At 35.2% G+C, this 26,780-nt stretch overlaps 1 protein-coding gene across 1 annotated transcript; it reads right to left on the bottom strand.

Annotated features, from left to right (window-relative positions):
- Positions 1-17,772: 17,772 nt before the first annotated feature.
- LOC141723589 (uncharacterized) lies at positions 17,773-25,535 on the bottom strand. Its single transcript, XM_074525428.1, has 8 exons — positions 25,356-25,535; positions 24,548-24,625; positions 24,203-24,262; positions 22,060-22,162; positions 20,435-21,008; positions 18,859-18,958; positions 18,263-18,430; positions 17,773-18,188 (listed from the first exon to the last, which is right to left on the bottom strand). The coding sequence occupies exons 2-8, from the start codon at positions 24,623-24,625 to the stop codon at positions 18,120-18,122; spliced, it is 1,152 nt and encodes a 383-aa protein (XP_074381529.1). The 5' UTR covers positions 25,356-25,535; the 3' UTR covers positions 17,773-18,119.
- Between the last annotated feature and the right edge of the window lie 1,245 nt (positions 25,536-26,780).

The raw sequence follows: 26,780 nt of genomic DNA, 5'->3' as shown, positions 1-26,780 counted from the left end.
AGAAAATGCAGCATTTCCATTATGATGCAAACAATGAAGTATTCAAAGATTCACAGATTATCCTAGATTGCATTGGATAGAGAAATGAAGAAGAAACATGTGAAGAATCTTTTCAATTGTATTTTACAGTTTTGTCTTCACTTGTAAACTTGGTGTTATATAAACCAAGTAGCAGCTAGTAATTAGAAGAGAATTTTCCTGAGCTGTTTAGAAATATCCAGAGAGAAAATCATCTAGTTTGTACTAGGAAGCAGCTGTGATTTAATTCTTTGAATCACAGATTTTCTGAAATAACACATCTCTGGTGGAACAACAAATCCACCAGAAAAGTTTTTAAGTTCTTTGTGTTCTTTACATTTGTGTTTGAATACATATCTGTCTGTATCAGCTTCAAGCAATTCACACACATTTGTTCACTTAAACACTTAGCCTTAGAAACTACTCAAAACTTGGAAAAGTTTTGAGATTTACATTCAACCCCCCCTTCTGTAAATCTCATTGTTAGTCCACTGGGAATAACAATTGGTATCAGAGCCTGCTCTTAACATACAAAGAGTTTAAAGATCTATTCTGCTAACATCATGAGTAAGAAGGATATTGGTGTAAAGATTCCAATCCTGGAAAGAGATAACTACCATCACTGGAAGGTGAAGATGCACTTACATCTTCTCTCTCAAGATGAAAGCTACATCAACTGCATTAAAAATGGTCCTTACATTTCACACAAGGTGGCCACAACTGCTACTGCAACAGTTGTTGTTGGACAGTCTATTCCCAAGCCAAAGACAGAGTGGACTGTTGAAGATATTGAAAAGGTCCACAAGGACAAGAAAGCCATGAACATTCTGTTTAATGGCCTGGATCAAGATATATTTGACAATGTCATCAACAGCCAAACTGCTAAGGAAATTTGGGATATTGTGCAGCTTATCTGTGAAGGCACTGAGCAAGTTAGAGAAAACAAAATGCAGCTTCTCATTCAACAGTATGAATATTTTCACTTTGAAGAAGGAGAATCATTGAATGATACCTTCAACAGATTTCAGAAACTGTTGAATGGATTAAAGCTGTATGGGAGAGTGTACCAAGTCAAGGACTCCAATTTAAAATTTCTAAGGTCTCTACCTAAGGAATGGAAGCCCATGACTATTTCTCTAAGAAATTCTCAAGATTATAAGGACTTCACACTTGAAAGATTATATGGAATTTTGAAGACTTATGAACTTGAGATGGAGCAAGATGAGCTGTTGGAAAAGGGAAAGAGAAAAGGAGGATCAGTTGCACTTGTAGCTGACAGTGAGAAGGTTGAAGCCAGGAATGAAGAAAAGACAATGCCAAGTCTCAAAATTGGCACAAGCAAATCAGAATCAAGCAAGGGAAAAGAGCAAGTAGCTGAGGATGAAGACAATTCCAGTCAGGATGACTCTGATGATATTGATGAACATCTGGCTTTTCTGTCCAGGAGGTTTGCAAAGATGAAGTTCAAGAAAAATACAAAATTCACTAAGCCAAACAAAAACATGGTGGACAAATCCAAGTTCAAATGTTATAACTGTGGCATGAGTGGACACTTTGCAAGTGAGTGTAGGAAGCCAACCTCTGATAAAAAGAAATTTGAGCAAGTTGATTACAAAAAGAAGTATTTTGACTTGCTCAAACAAAAGGAAAGAGCTTTTCTCACTCAAGATGATTGGGCAGCAGATGGGGTCAATGAAGATGATGATGTGGAATATGTCAACCTAGCCCTGATGGCTAATTCTGATGAAAATAAAACTAGTTCATTAAGCAACCAGGTAATTACTACTGATCTCTCTCAGCTTTCTAAACATGAATGCAATGAAGCCATAAATGATACGTCCAATGAATTATATCATTTGCGTGTTTCCCTTAAATCACTAGCTAAAGAAAACACTAGGATCAAAGAGAATAATGTGTTTTTAAGTGATAGGAATGTTGTGTTAGAGAATCAGGTAATTGAGCTTGAAAAGATTAAACTTAAATGCTTGACTGTTGAGAGTGAACTAGAAGAAGCTGTTAAGAAAGTAGAAATTATTTCTAAATAGTTAGAAAGTGAGTAAGAGGTAATCAAGGCCTGGAAAATATCTAGGGATGTTAGTGTTCAAATTGCCAAGGTTCAGGGAATTGAATCATTCTGTGAGGATGCCTGGAAGAAAAACAAAAAGAAGTTAGAATTAATTGATGGATTGTCAACGGATGTGGAATCAACGGATGATAAAAGTTATCCGTTGAAGGAAGAAAAGGAGCATCCGTTGAAGGCTCATTAATTAAAACAGGCAAGTAATTTTAAAAATAAAAACCCTAATAAGAAGAATGATTCAACTCTCAAGAACTTTATCAAAGAAGGGGCTAGCACATCCAAAGATGCCAGTAAGGTGAATATAGGACACATGACTTTAGATCAGCTGAGAAATAGGCTTAAGTTGGTTGAGGATAAGAAGGAAACTAAAAGAAAATCTAAAAGAAATGGGAAGATAGGGATTAATAAACATAATAATTACACACCTGATAGGTATGCTCCTAGAAAAAGTTGTGTGCATTGTAAAAGTGTCAATCACCTATCTGATAATTGCAAATCTGTTAAAAATACTCCCATGCCTTCAAATCCCTCCATGTCTAACATGTCTATGTCACCTCGGTATACCATGCCTGTTATGTCTCATCAGAATCCCCATGCACATTTTGCAAACATGCCATATATTAATAATCCTTATTTTATTGCATTTAGTATGCCTCAAATGCCATACAATGTGCCTATGTGGAATAACATGTTTGCACAATCTATGCCTTATCAATCAAATGTGCTAAATAATTCTGTGACTAACCCTACACTTCAACCAACCACATCTGAGATCAAGGTTGACCCAAAGTTACCTAAGTCAAAAGATGCAGGAGGAATGAAGTCTAGGAAAAAGACTAACAAGGCTGGACCAAGGAAACTTGGGTACCAAAATCAACTTGATTGATTTTGTTGTGTGCAGGGACAAAGAAGGAATCTATGGTACTTGGACAGTGGCTGTTCAAGACACATGACAGGAGATTTCACCATGCTCACAGAATTTAAGGAGAGAGCTGGCCCTAGCATAACCTTTGGAGATGACAGCAAAGGATTCACTATGGGATATGGCTTGATTTCAAAAGGAAATGTCATCATTGATGAAGTTGCATTGGTTGATGGTCTCAAACACAACTTATTGAGCATCAGTCAACTATGTGACAGATGGAATACTGTTTCCTTCAATTCTGAAGCCTGTATTGTCACAAGTAAAAAGGACAATAAAGTGGTTCTAACTGGAGTTAGAAAAGGGAATGTGTACTTAGCTGACTTCAACTCTACAGATACAGAATCCATTACTTGTCTTTTCAGTAAAGCAAGTGCAGTTGAAAGTTGGCTATGGCACAAGAAGCTGTCCCATTTGAATTTCAAGACAATGAATGATCTAGTCAAAAATGACTTAGTTAGAGGAATGCCTCTAGTGGAATTCACAAGGGATGGACTGTGTGATGCTTGCCAGAAAGGAAAGCAAAAGAAAGTATCATTCAGTAAGAAGCTTGAATCTGCAATTGATGAACCATTACAACTGCTGCACATGGATCTTTTTGGACCAGTAAATGTATTGTCAATTTCAAGGAAAAGATATTGCCCAGTGATTGTTGATGATTTCTCTAAGTTTTCATGGGTCTATTTTCTTGGATCAAAGATTGAAGCTAATGAAATCATTATCAATCATATCAAGCAAGTCAACAATCATCCTGATTTCAAAGTAAGGAATATTAGGAGTGACAATGGAACTGAGTTCAAGAATTCAACCATGAAGTTATTCTGTGAAGAAAATGGGATCATGCATGAGTTCTCAGCTCCAAGGACCCCACAACAAAATGGTGTGGTGGAAAGGAAGAACAGATCACTAATTGAAGCTGCAAGGACAATGCTTGAAGAGTCAAAACTCCCAACCTACTTTTGGGCTGAGGCTGTTAACTATGCATGTTACACTCAGAATATTTCTCTAATCAATCAGGCAAAAGGCATGACTCCCTATCAATTATTCAAGAGAAGAAAACCAAATTTAAACTTTCTGCATGTCTTTGGTTGCAAATGTTACATCTTAAGGAATCAATCCGATCACAAAGGAAAGTTTGATGCAAAGGCTGATGAAGGAATATTTGTTGGTTATTCTGCTGGAAAATCATATAGGGTCTACAATCTAAGAACCAACATTGTCATGGAATATGTGCATGTTGTGTTTGATGATAAAAAGATTGATGGACTAACAGATGAGGGACATCATGAAGGACTCAAATTTGATAACATTGAGATATATTGTGAAGATGAGAATGATGAAGAAGGCATCTCAAGAAGAATTCAGAATCTGCCTTTGGATAATGCACAGAATGCTGCATCCGTTGAAAGTCATAATTCAGCTTCCGTTGAAAGAAGCAATGCAGCATCCGTTGAAAGACAAAGTGCATCATCCGTTGAAGTTCATAATGAAGCATCCGTTGATCACAGTCTGTCAACGGATAATCAATTCACTTCATCAGTTGATAGAGCTCCCAATTCCTTTCAAAGGATCGGCAACTCAGGGGGAGTTTCAACCAATCAACATTCTATCTCACATCATGACAATACTGAGGCAACCTCATCTAGAGCTAATCTACCACCTCAAAGGAAATGGACCAAGAATCACCCTTTTGAACTGATCATTGGTGATGCTACATCTAAAGTGCAAACTAGAAGGTCTGTATAGTAGCTTTCTATCACAGGAGGAACCTAAGAGAGTGGAAGAAGCTCTATTGGATCCAGATTGGATTTTAGCAATGCAAGAGGAGCTAAACCAATTTGAAAGGAACAAAGTATGGAAGCTGGTACCCAAGCCAAAGAACAAGAGTTCTATTGACACAAAATGGGTATTCAGAAACAAGATGGATGAAAATGGCATTGTCATAAGGAATAAAGCCAGATTGGTTGCTAAAGGCTACTCTCAACAAGAGGGAATAGATTTTGATGAAACATTTGCTCCAGTTGCCAGACTTGAAGCCATCAGAATCTTTCTAGCCTATGCAGCTAATGCCAATTTCAAAGTCTATCAAATGGATGTCAAGAGTGCATTTCTAAATGGGGAATTGGAGGAAGAAGTTAATGTAAGCCAACCTCCAGGATTTGAAGATCCAAATTTTCCAGACTATGTGTATTATCTGTTGAAAGCACTCTATGGACTAAAGCAAGCACCTAGAGCCTGGTATGAGACTTTGTCAAAATTCCTTCTAGATAATCACTTCACAAGAGGTACTGTTGACAAAACTCTCTTCTTTAGAAATGTTAATGGCTCTAAAATACTTGTACAAATTTATGTAGATGATATTATATTTGGATCTACAGATGATAAGCTTTGTAAAAAGTTTGCTAAGTTAATGCAAAGTAAATATAAAATGAGCATGATGGGAAAGCTAACTTATTTTTTTGGTTTACAAGTTAAACAAGTTAGTGGTGGAATTTTCATTAGTCAAACTAAATATATTTATGATCTTTTAAAGAAGTTTGACTTAATGGATTGCTCATCTACAAAAACTCTCATGGTCACTGCCACTAAGCTTGAATTAAACAAGGCTGAAAAGTCTGTGGATATTTCAAGTTATAGAGGCATGGTTGGCTCACTTTTATATTTAACTGCTAGTAGACCTGATATAATGTTTTCTACATGTCTCTGTGCTAGATTTCAAGCTGACCCTAAAGAATCTCACTTAGTGGCTATTAAAAGAATTTTCAGATATCTCAAAGGGACTCCAAATCTAGGAATTTGGTACCCTAGAGAATCTGGTTTTGATCTAATTGGCTACTCAGATGCAGATTATGCAGGCTGCAAAATAGACAGGAAAAGCACAACTGGCACCTGTCAATTTCTAGGGAACAAGCTTGTGTCATGGTTCAGCAAGAAGCAAAATTCTGTTTCTACATCAACAGCTGAAGCTGAGTACATTGCTGCTGGTAGTTGCTGTGCACAGATACTATGGATGAGGAATCAACTATTTGACTATGGTTTGACTGTTGACAAAATTCCAATATTCTGTGACAACACAAGTGCCATTGCCATTACTGAAAATCCAGTGCAGCACTCAAGAACCAAGCACATTGATATCAAGTATCATTTTATTAGGGAACATGTGATGAAAGGTACAGTGGAACTTCAATTTGTTCCAAGTGAAAAGCAGATTGCAGACATATTTACTAAGTCACTTGATGAATCAACATTCACAAGATTAGTAAGTGAGCTAGGTATGCTTAATTATTCATAATTTATGTCATCTATGTAATCTGCCTTGAAGCCTGAAATAAATTTGCTGCAAGAACAAAGTTGGCTTTAAGTAAGACTTATCCTATCAACGGATATTCCCTATCCGTTGAAAGCCAAAATTGTTCTGTCAACGGATGTTCATTATCCGTTGAAAGACAAATACATTTCTGGTAATTTTATCCTTCAACGGATAAAATGGTGTTGATCATCAACGGATAACTATTTACCTTATCCGTTGAAGTGTCACATCAGTTACTATAAGTGAGTCACAGCCGTTGATTCTTTTACTCAACCGTTGATACAGATATACACTGTTGTATGTATTTGTGTTAAAGGCAGTTTTCAAAATTTCTACAGTTTTCTTTCCTCTTAAACGGCTGTAATTTATTTAAAAGTATCATTTAATCATTTTATTTTCATTTTAATTCAAGAAAGTATAAAAGCTCAATTGAACTCTTATTTTCACTTTACGCTTTCTTGCAATTCTTATTCTCATTCTCTCCCAAAATTCTCAAGTTTTTCTCTGTAACCTCTACTCACAACAATGGCACCAGTAGTCAAAATTATGTCTCAAACAGGATTTGTTTATGAAAAGAATAATTTCGTAGCCTTGGTTGAAAAGAATGAAGCCCATTCTGATTATCACAAGATAATGGACTTCATCAAAAACTGCAAACTGAGCTATACAATGCTGGAAGCCCCAACCATCTACTGTGAGGTGATTGAGGAGATTTGGACAACTGCAGAGTTCAACTCCACAGATATGACTATTGCCTTCTCTCTCAAAGGTAAGGATTATTGCATTAACTGTGATGATATACAGTCTTACTTTAAGTTGCCTGAGAATAATGCCATAACACCACACACTGATAAAGATGTATCTGCTATGTTAGATTCCATAGGCTATGCTTTTGATTCTGCTAGTTTAGGTAGTATTAGAAGGAAAGGCCTTAGGAAAGAATGGAGTTTTCTTGGAGATGCCTTTATTAAGGTTTTCTCTGGGAAGATTAGCAATTTTGATGCTATAACTTCATCTCTTGTTAATATGCTTTATATGCTAGTTTCTGATAGGTACTTTAATTTTAGCAACTGTGTCATGCTAGAATTAGGTTCCAGATTAGGTAACAAAGCTAATAGACCACATAACATCTACTATGCTAGATTCTTTATGTTATTGGCTAACCATGTTGCTGAAGGATTGGTTATATCAAATGAGAATAATAAACTCAAATGCTGGGCACAAGAGAAAAGGGTCCTTGCAGACCTTTTGAGAATGAACCTCAACAGCCAGGTGCCATTGGTATATTTGTCAATCATGAATGCACCACAGGTAAGTGAGGTAAACATTTCTATAACTCTTACTATCTCCAACCCCATTGTTTCTTTGTGTTCCAGTGTGGCAATGGGATCTGTGTCTTTGCCCAAACAGGTTCCTACCAAAGCCACCAAAACTAAAGTTTCAAAACTCAAGTCAAAGAAAACTACCTCTGTTGTTTCTCAAAAGACAACAGTTGTAACAACTACCATAAACCCTGAAGGGAGTGAACAGGGTGTGAGTGGTGAGGGGAGGGGTGAACATCAAGAAACCCCCCGGGATAAGGTGGGAGAGGTGCGTGGTACCCAAGCCAGCCAAGCCACAGTCTCTCAAAAGACTGTGGTGGTTCAAAAGGAGTCTAACACATCCCTAGTTGCATCCTCCCAAAAGGATGTAACTATTGAAAATAATCCCCAACCAGGGACATAGAACAAAAGAGGGAGGGACACTGAAGCCACACATTTACTAATTAAAGCCTTTTCAAGGAAGAAGAAGGCCAAGACCCTAGTTTCCACACAAGGGGCACACACAACACATATACATCCACCTGTATCTGTGCCTTCACAAATTCAGCTTGATGTGATTCCAGCAAATATGGAGTCACAGCCCCATTCTCTCATAATAGAAACACACCAATCATCAAACTCTCCATCACCCTCTCTGGATGTGGATATAATATTCACATCAATTCCTGATTCTCCCTCATTAAAACTCAGGGAGGAGCCCCACTCAAAACCTGATGATCATCATCTTTTAGATGATTTGTTGGATCATCAGCCAATTCTTTCAGATGTAATTGAAGAATCTGTGTTACCTCACTTAAAATCAATTCACACAGATTCAACAATTATGTCACTTTCTATATCTACATCTTTTCCTTCTTCAACGGATATCTCTCATCCGTTGACAAGTGGTTGTTCTTCAACGGATAAGCTTAACAGCAGTTATCCTACCATCAGTTTCCACTTCAACGGATACTCCCTATCCGTTGATGGTCTCTACACACATAACATAAACCATTCCAACTATAGAGGACATGGCTACTGTACAATCACTTTTAGGTTTGAGGGAAGGGAGTGATCTTTTGAGTGAGAGGCTGGGTTGCTCCCAGGCAAAAGGAGAGGTTGAGAGTCCCCATATGCATGTTATTTCTTCCAGCATGGCAAAAGTGAGTGAGGGGAGTGCCACCTTAGAAGGTGAGGGTGAGGGTGTGAGGGTGTGTGTGAGCCAGGGGGAGCCCCTGATGCAAGAAAATAGAGAAAAAGAGAGAAAGGCAGGTACAGAAGCTATAAGGGTGGATCCAGCCATTGCTAGTGAGTCAATGAAAGTGGATGATGCAGAATAGGAAAGACAATTTCAGCAACATTACAAAGCTGTAATTGATCACATTTCCTTGGATGCTGACACTTTTACTCATCCTGTTTCAGCCTATCAATTATTGGCTGCTCAGGGCAATGTGGAGGCAGAACAGACATTAAACATTGTACACACTTCAGAATCTCTTCTCAGAGACAAAGCTGTTGTTAACAAGCTGCCTTCTCAAGCTGGTGAGCCATCTGAAGAATTTGGAGTAAATTCTAATGATGATGACTCTGATTCTTTGGATGAGGGCATGAACTTAGGGGGAGTAGCAGGCCCAAGTTCTGTTCCAGATATTCCTGAATGGGCATGGGCCAAAGCATCAACACCAGGAGAGTTTGGTGTCACTTTGGTCAGACAAGTCATGACAATTCAGAAAGCCCTTCAGGAGACTACAGATGCTGGTACCAAGGCAATTCTTCAAGCTCATCTGGAATCTCTGCATCTCTTGCAGTTGCAGCATTTCAAACAGAATCTAAGTGTGGATGAGCTCAAGCAGGATATTGTTGATCTAAAATCCTACAATGCTGAGAAGTTGGATTCAGTCATACCTTATGGTACTATGCAAGATTTGTTGGGGAGACTGAGGAAAGAATCTGATGCTGACAAGAGACTGGCCAGATTGGAAACCAGAGTTCAGATCATTGAAGACTCTATGGTCACCATTCTTCAGAATCAACAAACTCAAACAAATCTACTCATGCAGCTGGAAAATGCACAAGGCTTGACCCCTACCCTTGATGATAACAAAAAGGGGGAGAATAAAGGGAAAGGGGAAGGAGAGCCATCAACAACAGTTCAAATTTCTCAAGTGCTAGTTCCTGTCATCGCCACTTCTCCAATTATTCAAATCAAAGGAAAGCTTGATGGAATTGATCTAATCCAGATAGCAGCAGCTGAATTGCAAGTCAAAGAGCAAAGGAAGAAGATTGATGAAAAGATGCAACAAATATTTGGTTCTACAACTTCTCAATCACAATCTGTGAAGCATAGCACAAAAGTGGAATCAATTATTATGGAGCTCAAGCCAGTAGGGAGGAATAAGGTTGGAGAGACTTCTTCCAAGGATCTGAAACCTATGGTTCTCAAGCCCAACAACAGATCCAATAAGGACTCTACAAAGAATCCTCTGAAAGAAGTGGATTTTCCTCTTCCAAAGGCTGATGAGGACAAGCTTTTGGGTAGCAGTATCTCAAAGCTCAAAGAGACCATGGATGTGGCTGTAAGGAGGAACATGGCTATTATCTTCAGAGAGGGAAAGAGCATATGTGTGATGCAAGGACATCCCAAATTCTCAATAGCCAAGAGGGAAGAAACCAGAAGGTTGAAGGAAGAAGCCAAACAGCTAAAGGCTGACAAAAGAGCACAAACAAAGCTTGAAAACAGCTAAAGTCAAGTCAGGCTGAAGAACAGAAAGAAATTGAAGACAAAAGTGAAGATGAAGCTATGGGGGACATGATTGATACTGAGATGGAGGAAAGAAGTAAGGGAAGAGAAGAATGGCAAAAAGGGAACAGAAAGAAGGTCAATGCAAAGAGAAAGATGGTAGATGAGACTGAAGAAACCCAGTCAATATCCAAACCACTACCCTCTATTCCTGAACCCATTATGCCTGACCCCTTCATGAACATTCATGGTGAAACAATCATTCCCAAGGAGGAACCAATTGATTGGGACACCATCAAATTGCCCACCTTCCTAACCTCTTCTCCACCATCAAAGAAGCAGAAAAGAAGAATCAAATCAACACCCTCTAAAGCCTCAATCAAATTCACACAGAAGCATAAGCCTAAACCTCAAGCCTCTAAGGATGATTATGTTCACATCTGTGACATAAAAGAATTTTCAGACACTGAACTCTATCTGGATGAGCTGGAGGAAGTAAGGGGAATAGCTGCCTACAGACAGCTACTAGAAAGACTAGTGTTCAAATACAAAGGAGATGGGGAAAGAACCTGGCCTCTTTACAGAATTCTGAATGAAGGCTACTCTACCTTGATTAGAGTCTACTCAGCCATACAAAGGGATTCTGGCTTTACCGGGACTGCCAAGACTGAGATTCTCAACAAGATTGCCAACATAAGGAAAACTTGGAGGGAACCCAATACTTTGCCTAGAACATTACTCATTCAAGAAAGAGGAATTATAATTCACAAATCACCTCATTGGTTGATGGAGTTCAGAGATAACAAATGAGTCAGAAGATTTTTCAGAATTGAAGATCAGCTCAAGATTGCCAGTAATGAAACTCTCAAGGATATGCAATCTAAGTTAGACATCAATGAAGAAGATGAAGTTGAATTCTACAGACAACTTCAACTTCAAATAGAGGAGAATGACAGGAGGCTAGGAAAGAAAACAAGGAATCAAAGGAAAAGAAACTAATCTGCTCAGGCTAAAGGAGCACCCTTGGAAACAATGTAATTCTTCAATTTCATCTCAGCATATATATTTTTGTAGCACTTTTGAATTTCTGCTTTATTACAGTTTATATATTTGTCAAGTATTTTGTTATCATCAAGCTAAACCCATATTTATGCCTACAGTTCTAGTAGACATAAATAGGGGGAGATTGTTAGGAATATGTGTATTAGTTTGATGATAAGTTAAACAAAACACTTAAGTAGAAATCTAGTGTTTGTAGCCTCAACGGATAAGACCATCTTGGCTATCCGTTGAAGGAGTAGCTTTACTTAGCAATAAGTTTAGGATTGTAGCACATTTCATTCTCTGGATTCAAGTTGTAATTCTTAGATGTTGTAGGAAATTATCAGTCATGTTGACTACTAATGATATGCAAATAGGAGGGCTAATTGTAAATATTTCATGCCTTGTAATTTTGTATAAGTGAAGAAGTATCAACGGATATTGAAGACCTTCAACGGATAAGAAACAAAGCCTCAAGGGATGTCTCTAATGCTTCAACGGATAATATCCATCAACGCATAAGTGCTTCAACGGATAAAGACTTCAACTGATAATGCATCAACGGATAAAGTTTCAACGGATAAAGCCTCAACGGATAAGGCATAAACGGATGAAAGCTTCAACGGATGCTTAGTTCATTAGCAGTTGATAGTGACAATTCACAAGCTGATAGAGGCACATGGGTTGACAGAGACAAACTGGAATGTGGAAGCCTCTAGGAGGAATCAAGAAAATGCAGCATTTCCATTCTGATGCAAACAAGGAAGTATTCAAAGATTCACAGATTATCCTAGATTGCATTGGATAGAGAAATGAAGAAGAAACATGTGAAGAATCTTTTCAATTGTATTTTACAGTTTTGTTTTCACTTGTAAACTTGGTGTTATATAAACCAAGTAGCAGCTAGTAATTAGAAGAGAATTTTCCTGAGCTGTTTAGAAATATCCAGAGAGAAAATCATCTAGTTTGTACTAGGAAGCAGCTGTGATTTAATTCTTTGAATCACAGATTTTCTGAAATAACACATCTCTGGTGGAACAATAAATCCACCAGAAAAGTTTTTAAGTTCTTTGTGTTCTTTACATTTGTGTTTGAATACATATCTGTCTGTATCAGTTTCAAACAATTCACACATATTTGTTCACTTAAACACTTAGCCTTAGAAACTACTCAAAACTTGGAAAAGTTTTGAGATTTACATTCAACCCCCTTCTGTAAATCTCATTGTTAGTCCATTGGGAATAACAATAATCTATTAAAATCCATGTATCATATATAATGCATTAGAGCATCTCCAAGGAGATAGCTATAATGGTTAGCTAAAATATTGTAAAAAAATGATTAGCTAAAATTTGTTGAATCTGGATATTGTGCTCCAATGGTGTTAGTTATAATGATTAGCTATATTTTTAAAACAGTATTTTAATATTATTTTAAAATTCAAACTAGAAAAAATTCATGGTACATTGAATTCAATCTACCAATACATTAAATTCAATCTATTTGTATATTGAATGCAATATGAATAATCAGTAGATTGAAGTTTTATATGACATACTGCTAGAAGTTTGATCGGTAAAAGTATCATATATTTACAATATTAGCCGTATATATGCAAAATATTAATCATAATTTTCATACAAAAGGTGAAATTAGTTGTAAATTTTCAATATGAGTGGTGCACATGTATACACAAAATAAATCAATACAAATTCATTCAAAGAGAAAAAGGCAAAAAAGGAAGGGGGAAATGGTTTTGAGCAGAAGATGAGGTGAACATGATTTAGAGAATGGGTTGAGGATCAACAGATTTGAAGGACCAAAAGACGATAACTAAATTTATAGTGGGCTGCCATGTGGACAATATACCTAAAGGCTCCATGCGGTTGAAGTTGCTCTTGTAATTCTAGGTCAATAAACCAAGTAGTGTATAAGTTTGTTATGGTAAAATGAGAGCTGCTCACCGTCTTTTCCTCTCTTTTTTTATCCTGATAAAAACATCTTTCTTTTTGATATATTATTAACATTAACACTTTGTTTTATTATTATTATTCAACAAAAAGACAAAGAAACCTTTAAACTCAGCTAAAATTTTATTGTTACAAGAGGACATATTTTGTAAAGATTAGTAAATGGTAAATTTGAACTTTTACGCCTTTTTTAAAAAAATCTGTAAAAAAGAATATAATATATAATAAATTATACAGTAACTTCTCTAAACTGGTAATCTGCTGTATCTGCAGAATATACAGTTTCAAATTTTTGATATCATTCTATATTTTATTTTCATACAATACATAGACAACCAAATAACAAATTTGGTTATCAAGTTTAACCACAAACTAATTTAACCAACCAAGCGAAGAAATTACTCCCTCCGTTCCGTCCCAATTTATCTGTCCTGTTTGACTTTTTGCGGTCAAATTGACCAATTTTTGACTAAAAATTTCATATAATATATAATCGGAAAAAATTATAAAAATTATATCATTAGAAAGTACACATAATCTACTTTAATACGTATTCTTCGATTTTTCAAAATAATGAAAGATTGATATTTATCTTCAGAGAGGGAAAGAGCATATGTGTGATGCAAGGACATCCCAAATTCTCAATAGCCAAGAGGGAAGAAACCAGAAGGTTGAAGGAAGAAGCCAAACAGCTAAAGGCTGACAAAAGAGCACAAACAAAGCTTGAAAACAGCTAAAGTCAAGTCAGGCTGAAGAACAGAAAGAAATTGAAGACAAAAGTGAAGATGAAGCTATGGGGGACATGATTGATACTGAGATGGAGGAAAGAAGTAAGGGAAGAGAAGAATGGCAAAAAGGGAACAGAAAGAAGGTCAATGCAAAGAGAAAGATGGTAGATGAGACTGAAGAAACCCAGTCAATATCCAAACCACTACCCTCTATTCCTGAACCCATTATGCCTGACCCCTTCATGAACATTCATGGTGAAACAATCATTCCCAAGGAGGAACCAATTGATTGGGACACCATCAAATTGCCCACCTTCCTAACCTCTTCTCCACCATCAAAGAAGCAGAAAAGAAGAATCAAATCAACACCCTCTAAAGCCTCAATCAAATTCACACAGAAGCATAAGCCTAAACCTCAAGCCTCTAAGGATGATTATGTTCACATCTGTGACATAAAAGAATTTTCAGACACTGAACTCTATCTGGATGAGCTGGAGGAAGTAAGGGGAATAGCTGCCTACAGACAGCTACTAGAAAGACTAGTGTTCAAATACAAAGGAGATGGGGAAAGAACCTGGCCTCTTTACAGAATTCTGAATGAAGGCTACTCTACCTTGATTAGAGTCTACTCAGCCATACAAAGGGATTATGGCTTTACCGGGACTGCCAAGACTGAGATTCTCAACAAGATTGCCAACATAAGGAAAACTTGGAGGGAGCCCAATACTTTGCCTAGAACATTACTCATTCAAGAAAGAGGAATTATAATTCACAAATCACCTCATTGGTTGATGGAGTTCAGAGATAACAAATGAGTCAGAAGATTTTTCAGAATTGAAGATCAGCTCAAGATTGCCAGTAATGAAACTCTCAAGGATATGCAATCTAAGTTAGACATCAATGAAGAAGATGAAGTTGAATTCTACAGACAACTTCAACTTCAAATAGAGGAGAATGACAGGAGGCTAGGAAAGAAAACAAGGAATCAAAGGAAAAGAAACTAATCTGCTCAGGCTAAAGGAGCACCCTTGGAAACAATGTAATTCTTCAATTTCATCTCAGCATATATATTTTTGTAGCACTTTTGAATTTCTGCTTTATTACAGTTTATATATTTGTCAAGTATTTTGTTATCATCAAGCTAAACCCATATTTATGCCTACAGTTCTAGTAGACATAAATAGGGGGAGATTGTTAGGAATATGTGTATTAGTTTGATGATAAGTTAAACAAAACACTTAAGTAGAAATCTAGTATTTGTAGCCTCAACGGATAAGACCATCTTGGCTATCCGTTGAAGGAGTAGCTTTACTTAGCAATAAGTTTAGGATTGTAGCACATTTCATTCTCTGGATTCAAGTTGTAATTCTTAGATGTTGTAGGAAATTATCAGTCATGTTGACTACTAATGATATGCAAATAGGAGGGCTAATTGTAAATATTTCATGCCTTGTAATTTTGTATAAGTGAAGAAGTATCAACGGATATTGAAGACCTTCAACGGATAAGAAACAAAGCCTCAAGGGATGTCTCTAATGCTTCAACGGATAATATCCATCAACGCATAAGTGCTTCAACGGATAAAGACTTCAACTGATAATGCATCAACGGATAAAGTTTCAACGGATAAAGCCTCAACGGATAAGGCATAAACGGATGAAAGCTTCAACGGATGCTTAGTTCATTAGCAGTTGATAGTGACAATTCACAAGCTGATAGAGGCACATGGGTTGACAGAGACAAACTGGAATGTGGAAGCCTCTAGGAGGAATCAAGAAAATGCAGCATTTCCATTCTGATGCAAACAAGGAAGTATTCAAAGATTCACAGATTATCCTAGATTGCATTGGATAGAGAAATGAAGAAGAAACATGTGAAGAATCTTTTCAATTGTATTTTACAGTTTTGTTTTCACTTGTAAACTTGGTGTTATATAAACCAAGTAGCAGCTAGTAATTAGAAGAGAATTTTCCTGAGCTGTTTAGAAATATCCAGAGAGAAAATCATCTAGTTTGTACTAGGAAGCAGCTGTGATTTAATTCTTTGAATCACAGATTTTCTGAAATAACACATCTCTGGTGGAACAATAAATCCACCAGAAAAGTTTTTAAGTTCTTTGTGTTCTTTACATTTGTGTTTGAATACATATCTGTCTGTATCAGTTTCAAACAATTCACACACATTTGTTCACTTAAACACTTAGCCTTAGAAACTACTCAAAACTTGGAAAAGTTTTGAGATTTACATTCAACCCCCTTCTGTAAATCTCATTGTTAGTCCATTGGGAATAACAATAATCTATTAAAATCCATGTATCATATATAATGCATTAGAGCATCTCCAAGGAGATAGCTATAATGGTTAGCTAAAATATTGTAAAAAAATGATTAGCTAAAATTTGTTGAATCTGGATATTGTGCTCCAATGGTGTTAGTTATAATGATTAGCTATATTTTTAAAACAGTATTTTAATATTATTTTAAAATTCAAACTAGAAAAAATTCATGGTACATTGAATTCAATCTACCAATACATTAAATTCAATCTATTTGTATATTGAATGCAATATGAATAATCAGTAGATTGAAGTTTTATATGACATACTGCTAGAAGTTTGATCGGTAAAAGTATCATATATTTACAATATTAGCCGTATATATGCAAAATATTAATCATAATTTTCATACAAAAGGTGAAATTAGTTGTAAATTTTCAATATGAGTGGTGCACATGTATACACAAAATAAATCAATACAAATTCATTCAAAGAGAAAAAGGCAAAAAAGGAAGGGGGAAATGGTTTTGAGCAGAAGATGAGGTGAACATGATTTAGAGAATGGGTTGAGGATCAACAGATTTGAAGGACCAAAAGACGATAACTAAATTTATAGTGGGCTGCCATGTGGACAATATACCTAAAGGCTCCATGCGGTTGAAGTTGCTCTTGTAATTCTAGGTCAATAAACCAAGTAGTGTATAAGTTTGTTATGGTAAAATGAGAGCTGCTCACCGTCTTTTCCTCTCTTTTTTTATCCTGATAAAACATCTTTCTTTTTGATATATTATTAACATTAACACTTTGTTTTATTATTATTATTCAACAAAAAGACAAAGAAACCTTTAAACTCAGCTAAAATTTTATTGTTACAAGAGGACATATTTTGTAAAGATTAGTAAATGGTAAATTTGAACTTTTACGCCTTTTTTAAAAAAATCTGTAAAAAAGAATATAATATATAATAAATTATACAGTAACTTCTCTAAACTGGTAATCTGCTGTATCTGCAGAATATACAGTTTCAAATTTTTGATATCATTCTATATTTTATTTTCATACAATACATAGACAACCAAATAACAAATTTGGTTATCAAGTTTAACCACAAACTAATTTAACCAACCAAGCGAAGAAATTACTCCCTCCGTTCCGTCCCAATTTATCTGTCCTGTTTGACTTTTTGCGGTCAAATTGACCAATTTTTGACTAAAAATTTCATATAATATATAATCGGAAAAAATTATAAAAATTATATCATTAGAAAGTACACATAATCTACTTTAATACGTATTCTTCGATTTTTCAAAATAATGAAAGATTGATATTTAATTTACGGTCAAAGTTGAGTCAATTTGACCACAAAAAATCAAACATGACAAATAAATTGGGACGGAGGAAGTATGATTTTGCACTCTAAATTTCTAAGATACAACACTAACATAACAATCTGATATTATACACACTTGAAACAAATAGGTTAATTGAAATGGGAAAAGAAAAGAAAAGGATGACTGAAACTGCACTACTTGCTAATCAACGACTTTTACATTTCCGCAATTGCCACGCTGAAAATGAGCATGTTTATGAACTCTAATAGAAAAGCGCGTCTTTCAGGTGACCTCGTCAAGAATATCCCATCTCCTCTCATCAATTCAGGCCAAAAAAATTGTATTATATTTGTATTTACAACTGAAAATGGGTCTTCATGAAGTGCCAAATTTCTTTATGATATCAATCTTTGAGCGCCACTGATAGTCTACCAGAATTAACAGATATCTTCTGTTCCTTTTCGGAAGATATCTACCAGAATTGACAAAATTATTAAAAACTCTACTGAAAACTAAAATTAGAACTCCTAAATTATAAATCAGTACCTGTGCCTCCAATTCGGCTATTCTATGTACAGATATCTGCTCAACATGAGCACGCCGTTTGCACTCTTCTTCGAGCAACCCAGTTATTTGATACCTTAGCTCAGCCATTTCTTGAGCTAAATCCTCTGCTTCTTCATTTGCTTTCAACTTTTGCTCTCTCAGTTCTTCCTAGCAATAAATGACATAAGCACCTTAAGAATTTCATTCTCTTTTAATTATTACTAATATATAATTCATTTCATTTAAAAGATAACATATTTCTGAATCTCTTCCTTCTTGATAAAAAAACAGATACAGGACGCAACAGACTGAGCTCACTCTTGCTACCCAGGAGATGAAGTGTAAAGAGCGGTTCAAAAGTTGATCTATCAAATGCAAGCAAATGAGCTCTAAACGTGGCATATGTGATTATCCAACTTGACTCGTAATAACACAAGTTTGAATTGAAGACTGGAAACTAATTCAATGTAACCTAACAAAATCGTTCACCAAACTATTATACATACATGTCCAGTTGTTCTTCAGTCCTAGCTTAAGCTTCGATTATATGTACTTAATCTAATGCAAAGTGAGGTCATTAAATGTCAATAACATACCTGAAGCTGGCTTACTAGTGCTTCATACTCAATAATGCTACATGAAATCTTTTCAAACTTGTCTTCCAAATCAGTACATGATTCTCTTCCCACAGCCCATCTGCAGATTGGACCAAAATTGTTATGAGAAGTGCTTCTGATCACACAACTCTGGAAATTTAATGGCACAAGAAGAAACACAATGAATCCAAAATATTATATCCATGACTTTTGAAGAATAAATCATTCCCAAGTGGGAACTTGAAACCATTATTATGCATAGTAATTTATTAATAAATGCAGAAGGTGCCATCAGAAGTCATTAGGCAGCACTGCTCTGTTCACTGTTTATAAGGCAATTTAGTAAATAGTGGAAAAATAGTGTGGCATGGGGTGATCATCAAACCGCACAAACCGCCCCACACCATACCGCAAAATGCGGTTTTTAATTTTTTGTGGTGCGGTTGCGGTTTGAGTTTTTGACAAACCGCGCGGTGCGGTGCGGTTTGACATTTTAACAATCCGGTTCAAACCGCACCGCACCGCACCAGAACTTCATTACTTCATATATATAAATATATTTATAATTTATAATATATATTTATAATATACATATAAATATTTTTATATATAATAGATACAGTTCTTGTTTACTATAATTTTGTGTTATAAACAGTGTTCTAAAAATCTCCGATAAATCTCCGATTCAACCGATTAATCCCCGATTAATCCCCAACAAAGTATCCGACCGATTCGATCTTTGAAATCTGATTAATTTTTACGAATTTTTTTTTATTGGAGTATATATAATTATTTATTAGAATTAAAATTTTATATATAAATAAGTATAAAAATTATGATATATTAAATATATATTTGTTAATAAATAACTAATACAATGATAATAATATATTAAATATAATTTAATATTATAATACATCCGATTTTTACTCCGATTAATCCTTCCGATTAATCCCCGATTTTCAATTAATCCTAAATCGGTATCTCGACCGATTTTCCCCGATTCCCGATTTTTACAACACTGGTTATAAATACTAACTTATATATTACAAATTACTGACATATTTTTTATTTTTAACTTTCTTATTAGCTAAATTTTTTATTACATTTGTATGTAAATATTAATTTTTTTGAATAAATAAACCACACCGCACCACACCGCACCGCATTTTCGTGGTGTGGTTTATGCGATTTTGAGGTTACGCGGTGCGGGTGCGGTTTGGAAATTTGATCAAACCGCACGTGCGGTTTGATTTGCGGTTTGAGCAAAAAACCCACCTCCCGCACCGCGATCACCCCTTGGCATCTGCCAAGAGTTTCTTTAATATAATGAAGTGTAAAATCTAGAGCCCTTATAGATCCAATAACAAGTAACATACTTCATGTTTGCATATATAAAAAATTGGTAGGTTTGAGATTGAGGGGCATCCATGCATTATCAAGTAATATATCATATTTAAAAAACTATATATCTTCGGATTATTTGATATTTTTCCATGACATTTATTCATTCGGGTTAGGAAGGAAACAAATATATTTAGAACATCAAATATACAGAATCATAGATCTTGTATACCTGGTATCGTTCTTCAATTCACCCGAGAACAATTGGCCATCCTTATTCAGCACATTTGGATAAATTTTTTTAATCTTCATGCAGATCTCACTGGCTTTACTCTCAGATATTATAACCTTCTCCTTCAGTTCTTTATTTTCCTCACCTAAACTTTTAATAACCTCCCTACAGTCCTGGATCTGAACCTCCATGTCTTGAATTAGCTGATATATTCTGCCTCTTTCTTGAGCAGCAGCTTCTTGAATCTTGTTAGCTTCGAAACAACTCTGCTCAAAGGTCATCAAATCAATCTTCATGCTCTCTATCTCACATTGGTAATCTAATGAAACTGATAATATTGACTCTTCAAGGCTCTCGATTAGTAAATTTGACTGCTGGAGCTCTATCTCTTTGTTTTGTAATTTTTGATTCAAGAACAATATGTCTGAGTTGGACTTCTCTAACTCTTCTGTCATGTGGCGACCCATTTCCTCCAAGTTTTCCAGGTCTGCAAGTTTTAACTCTAGGATGTGTACCCGATCACCAAGACAGTGAACTTCTGTATTCCTAGTGTTTAACTGATCCTGCAGGTAATCTATTAAGAAGTTGTAACTGTGTTAAGCACGAGATCCGATTATACATTGTCAAGTACATGACAAAGGGAAGACACACTTAATATTACTAACTCCATCCCATTCTGTTATGTTTGGCAGAAGCTTTGTTATAGCCTAGGAAGCACCGACACTGATACGGCGACACGGGACACGGGACACGGGATACGGGATACGGGGATTCGTCAATTATCAAAGTGTCCTGGATACGGGACACGGCAAAAAAAAGTAAAAAAAATATAAAAAATATAAGATTTGTATATGTCAAATATGGATTCCTTGCTTAATGAAATGGCAGTCCAGAAGAATAAAACATTCTTGCAATTCCAGCAGTCAATTGTTCTCTGGCTTCATTATTAAAAGCTTTCTCCTAAGAAGAACCACCTTCAGCCCTCCTCTTTCTTGTTTCCAATCCAGAGCCCAACATTGTAAAAGACAGAGAGACATAAAATTAGGGTTAATATAAGATGGTTTGGGCTTTTAAAAGCTGATTTTGGGCTTTTTAAAGATGATTTTGGGCTTTTTTATATGGGCTGGGTCGGTGGGCCGTGTCGGTCGCGTGTCGAACCCGTGTCGGTTGCCTTTTTTTGTCGACACGCCACATGGCGTGTCGGACACGTACTCAGCCGTGTCGGTGCCGTGTCGCCGTGTCGGACACCGTGTCGGTGCCGTGTCGCCGTGTCGGCCGTGTCCGACACGCATACGGCGCCCTTTTTGAAGTGTCGGTGCTTCCTAGGTTATAGCCTATAATATAAACCTAATATCATAGTGTATCATACTTTTAATGCATTAATATATCAGAACTCTTATTTACAGCATTTAAAGATAATTCTTTTTTAAATGTGGTCATTAATGTGTTTTAAATAAAAATGAGCACCTTAAGGAATTGATTCGAGATTTATGCATTATAATTAAGGGTAAAAAATATACACATTTGACAGTAGTCAATAGAATCAAATGGAATTTGAGCTAGAGTTGCTTATACAAATAAAGCCAACCATTTGTGCGTGCAATCTAAAACTAGCACATATATACCTAATTCTTGAGAGCAGTTGCTGACTTCTCTTTCCAGTTCTCGAATCCGTTTCTTGTCCTCTGTTCGAGCTCCCAGTAATGTCTTAACATGTAATTCCAACTTCTGCACCAGACATCATTCTGTAATATTAGATTGTTGCCTATAAAAAGATACTGATCCTCATTCATTTGTGCATTAAATAATTGTTCTTAACCATTAGGTCTCTAATTTAAAGTTACATCTAAAAGAATTCATGGAAACTCGAAAAGTACATTAATTGAGATTTTACCCTAGTCACGAAGAACGTAGGAACTTATTGTCAGAGAGGGAAGCATATTTAAAACAGATCAGAGAGCGTTAAAGATAATCGAATTATGAAAAAAGAAGCACAGCACAAAATTTCATTCTCCTTCTAGTACTATATAGTACAATGTATTACAGTACAAAAGAGTATTGTAGCATAATCTTCAAGAACAAACCTTGCAGCGGAGTTCTACTGGGCCAGATGACCGAGGCACTTGAAAAATAATTAGTCAAGAAGTGGGGTTAATTTCAAGACTGACTCAAGTGTACTCAAGTGTGGGTCCGTATAGTTACATTTCAACTAATCAACTGTCATTACTATGCATCTGAGACAAGTACTTAAAACTGAAAAAAATGGAGGACTAAATTAGAATTCTATGTTAAATATTTTCATGAATCCTTTTAAATATTTTGGTTGGAATTGTAGCAAACTATACTCCAATCACGATATAGCAACTAGTGAGCTGATATGAACAGTTACATATGTTGGACAGTTGATGCAGCCTGCAGGACGGCTTTTGAAAACAATGATTAAATAAAATGGGAACGATAAAGGTAGACTTGGTTATTTAACCGCTTAAGAATAACTGCTGAAAGGGTTTCCTCGCCTCTGAAGGGAGAAAAACTATGGATTGCAAACCATAAAATAAGGAGACCCAACTCAATATTCAATAATTTAATCAAGTACAAATAATATGTTGGGGGGGGGGGGTTAAATTACTTATATAGGAAATGTAAACCCTGAATATTACCTAATGGACTAGGGCACAAACAATTGGGGTTATTATAAATAGCCTACTTATTTAATAAACTACTAAAGCCAAATATAAAGCATTTGGATAAATACACTATTTCCTCTAAACCAAATATATTTAAACTAATTAATAAGGTGTATAAAATACTCCATTAAGTTCTTTTCCGTTCCCCATCAGCAGTCTTACTTTTCTACCATATGTGCATACTCGCGTAGAGATGCACAAAAAGCCTGGGCCTGAAAATCTGGCCCGGCCCGATCCGGTCAAAGCCCGGTCAAGCCCGGTCAAAGCCCGGGCCGGTCCCAGCCCGGTCCCGGCCCGGGCTTCGGGCCTCGACGGGCCCTATATTTTTAGGCAAAGCCCGGCCCGGCCCGGTTAAAAGCCCGGGCTTCGGCCCGGCCCGGCCCGATTAAAAGCCCGAAAAAGCCCGGTTAAAATCTGATTATCCTAATATATTTTCTTATATATTTATGAATTCACATATACTATAAATATAAATAATACTTTAAACACGTATATATTTACATATTTGTGATTAATAATATTATTTATACACTTCATTGCATAAATAATGAAAGAAGATATAGTAAATACACTATATATATTTGGATAACAATAATAAAACATATTATTCTATAAACATGTTTATTTTTTTCCGAACTTAAATATTTCCAACGAAGTAATATTTTCATAATATATTCCATGTAAACTAATACATTTTTACATGATATAGTTGCTAACATATGTAGTCTTTGGAATCTCTAATAAAACTCGATCCGATTTAAATTAGAAAAAAGCCCGGCCCGATCCGATCCGGCCCCAAAAAAAGCCCGGTTAGGCTCGCCTCGAGGGCCCAAACGGGCTCTGACATTTTCGGAAAGCCCGGCCCGGTCAAAGTCAAAGCCCGAAAAGCCTGGCCCAGTCAAGGCCCGGCCCGGTGGGCCTTTTGTGCATATCTCAAAGTTAATGAACAATATATATATAACACATTATATTAGATAGAATAAAATTTTGACAGAAGATTTGATAATACTACATTACGCAGTATTACGAGTTACGAAAAATTTGTAATTATGCAGGAATAATAACCACGGAAAGAAATTACCTTAATCAACTGAAAGCTTTGCGATTGTGATGCATTCAGCATATCCTTCTCCTTCCTCAGCTACAGCAAAGAACAGCAATGAGAAGGGCCATAAAGACGGTAATACATATCACATATAATGTAATCTTTTGCAGAAATTTTTTTAATCACTTTCTTGTTCTTCATTTGCTCTTTCCTAACTACAGTACTTCTTATTTATTTTTAAATACAATATCTCTTCATAAGATGCAATAATCAACATTGGCGCTATTAATAAAGGTTGATGTTTGTTAAAACAAGAACTTATATAGATCCAATCTTTGTCACATGCAGATACAAAAACTTGTAGCTAGACAAGAACCTTACCTCTCTGCATCTTGCCTGAATCTGTGATAGGTCATCAATGTCAAAAGAGTTCCTGCTACTGTCGGAATCACTAGACATCTACAGAAATACAGAAACTAAAATGAAGTAAAGTCTTTCTATAATGAAAGAACCCATCAAAATTATATCATCGTCGGCTAAAGGCATCATAGAGATGATATATTCCTAACTACAAGTATGCCAACAAAAGAAAAGGTAACAAAATAGCAAATTATCATATTAGCAACGATTTCTATATTCTTTATTGTCATAAGAAATTGCACATCAAATTCTTGAAAGTCATATCTTCTAACACATCCCAAACATATGTAATCATTCAAATACCAATTAAGCATTTTGGTTGAAACACAGGAATTTGCAGGAAAGCTAGTCATGTTTGGCTATACAGCCCTCTAAAAATTGCATCTTTTCTTAAATTTAACACATTCCACAATCCAACAAGATCAGCTTATATAGTGGGTGACACTTCGAATATCTATAAAGTTAAATGAAACAAAACCATTTTACTCATTATCAGCACACAACTGAAATCATTATTAGTACCATTCAATAAACATAATAAAGATTACAACCTTACAAAAATAAGATAAAATTAAAAAACACCCCTCTAGCCAATCAACACAGACCTCTTTTCTTCATTAATCAAACCCAACTTTAATTCAAATATTAATTAATTCTAAATAATTAGTTATAAACCCCTTGTTGTTCTCATGTCATATAAAGATTGAAATCATCAATTACAGAAAAATTGTTGCATAATAAAATGAAGAATATGACAAGAAACCTTTACCTGAGATTCTGGTTGGACCCTTTAAAAGATGACAGAAATTGAAGTCTTCCAAGTTAAAAAGAAATGATTTTGAAACTGAAATACGTGGGTTTTTAAATTTTGAAGAACCAAAAATCTGGTTCACTATTATCGAGGAGAGCTGAGTTGTATAAGTTGTGTATGTATTTGGACATAATTGGCATCTTTGGCCAAGAGCAAGTTATCGATATGACGGATTTTTTATCAACTTATTTTAATTTTTTAATTTTTTAATTTTTTTATTAATTACTTTAGTTTTAAATAATATATTTTTTAAATATTAAATAATCTAAAATTTATGAAATAATATGATTATATTTAATAATTATTTATTTTGATTTATTTAAATAAAAAAATTGACTTATAAATGAAATTATCCAAAAACTTAAATATCTTATAAGTATTTATGTACTTATCATTTATAAGTTACTTATTCATTTTAAGTTATAAGTTTTTTATTTTAAAATTTCCCAAACAGGCGCAATAAGAGCACTGATGATGTTAGTTATAATTGGTTGGCTAAATTGGATCTGTAGAACAATGTATAAAATTTGTTGAACCTGTAAGGTATTGTATTTCGATGGTATTAGCTATATTTTAAAAATAGTATGTTATTAAAATTTTATGTGGTACTCCCTCTGTCCCATTGAATTCTATACGTTACTTTTCGGCACGCTTTTCAATGCTCATTTAAAACATAATTCCACAATATTTTTTTGTAAAAAAAAAATTCTGAAAAAAAGTTTCATGTTTAAACTTTTATTCAAAAAAAAAATTTTGAAAAAAACATTACGGAACTATATTTTATAGAGACCTCGAAATACGTGCAAATAGTAAACGTATAGAAATCAACGGGACAGAGGGAGTAATAAATGATTAAATTTTTTTCACAGATTTCTTACACGTCTGCGGTGATTCAACAAAACTAGCCAAAATCAAAAGATTGGCTATATTTATAAATAAGGAAAATTTATCATTGGAGATAGATTTTTTTTTTATATAATGTATATATTTTTTATTTATAGTATGTAATAATAATTTTTAGCCAAGGTTTCTATATAATTGACTAGGAATAACAAAGTGGGGTCAATCTGCCGGTTGGGTTTGGTCCGAGCCCACGGACTGGCGTCTAGCACTTCAACATCAAACATGTTGCAATTGACTAATTTGAGTGCGTGTATGTAAAATTTATATTTCATGTTTCATATGCGTTAAAAATGTGATATAAACAAAAATATTAGGCATAAAAGTGTATTTATAATCGAAGGGATTGAGATAAAAATATTCAACAATTCATATATGAGTATTTAACTTACACGTCGTATCCTCTATCAAGTGTGGGACTTCAATAATATTTTTAACGACATTATGTAAATAGTGTATTTAAAAATATCACTTTTTTAGTAT

The sequence above is a fragment of the Apium graveolens genome, chromosome 5, assembly GCF_009905375.1.
Source record: "Apium graveolens cultivar Ventura chromosome 5, ASM990537v1, whole genome shotgun sequence".
Classification (NCBI taxonomy): Eukaryota; Viridiplantae; Streptophyta; class Magnoliopsida; order Apiales; family Apiaceae; genus Apium; species Apium graveolens.
This window is presented reverse-complemented; position numbering and strand designations above follow the sequence as displayed.

What these genes read in the sequence shown, in the direction of transcription:
- LOC141723589 (XM_074525428.1), bottom strand. Translation starts at nt 24,625, where the DNA reads ATGTCTAGTGATTCCGACAGTAGCAGGAACTCTTTTGACATTGATGAC. An exon ending in TTCAGGCAAGATGCAGAGAG is followed by an intron (nt 24,263 to 24,547) that starts GTAAGGTTCTTG and finishes TCTTTGCTGTAG; the next exon opens with CTGAGGAAGGAGAAGGATAT. An exon ending in TAGCCGAATTGGAGGCACAG is followed by an intron (nt 18,189 to 18,262) that starts GTACTGATTTAT and finishes CAATTCTGGTAG; the next exon opens with ATATCTTCCGAAAAGGAACA.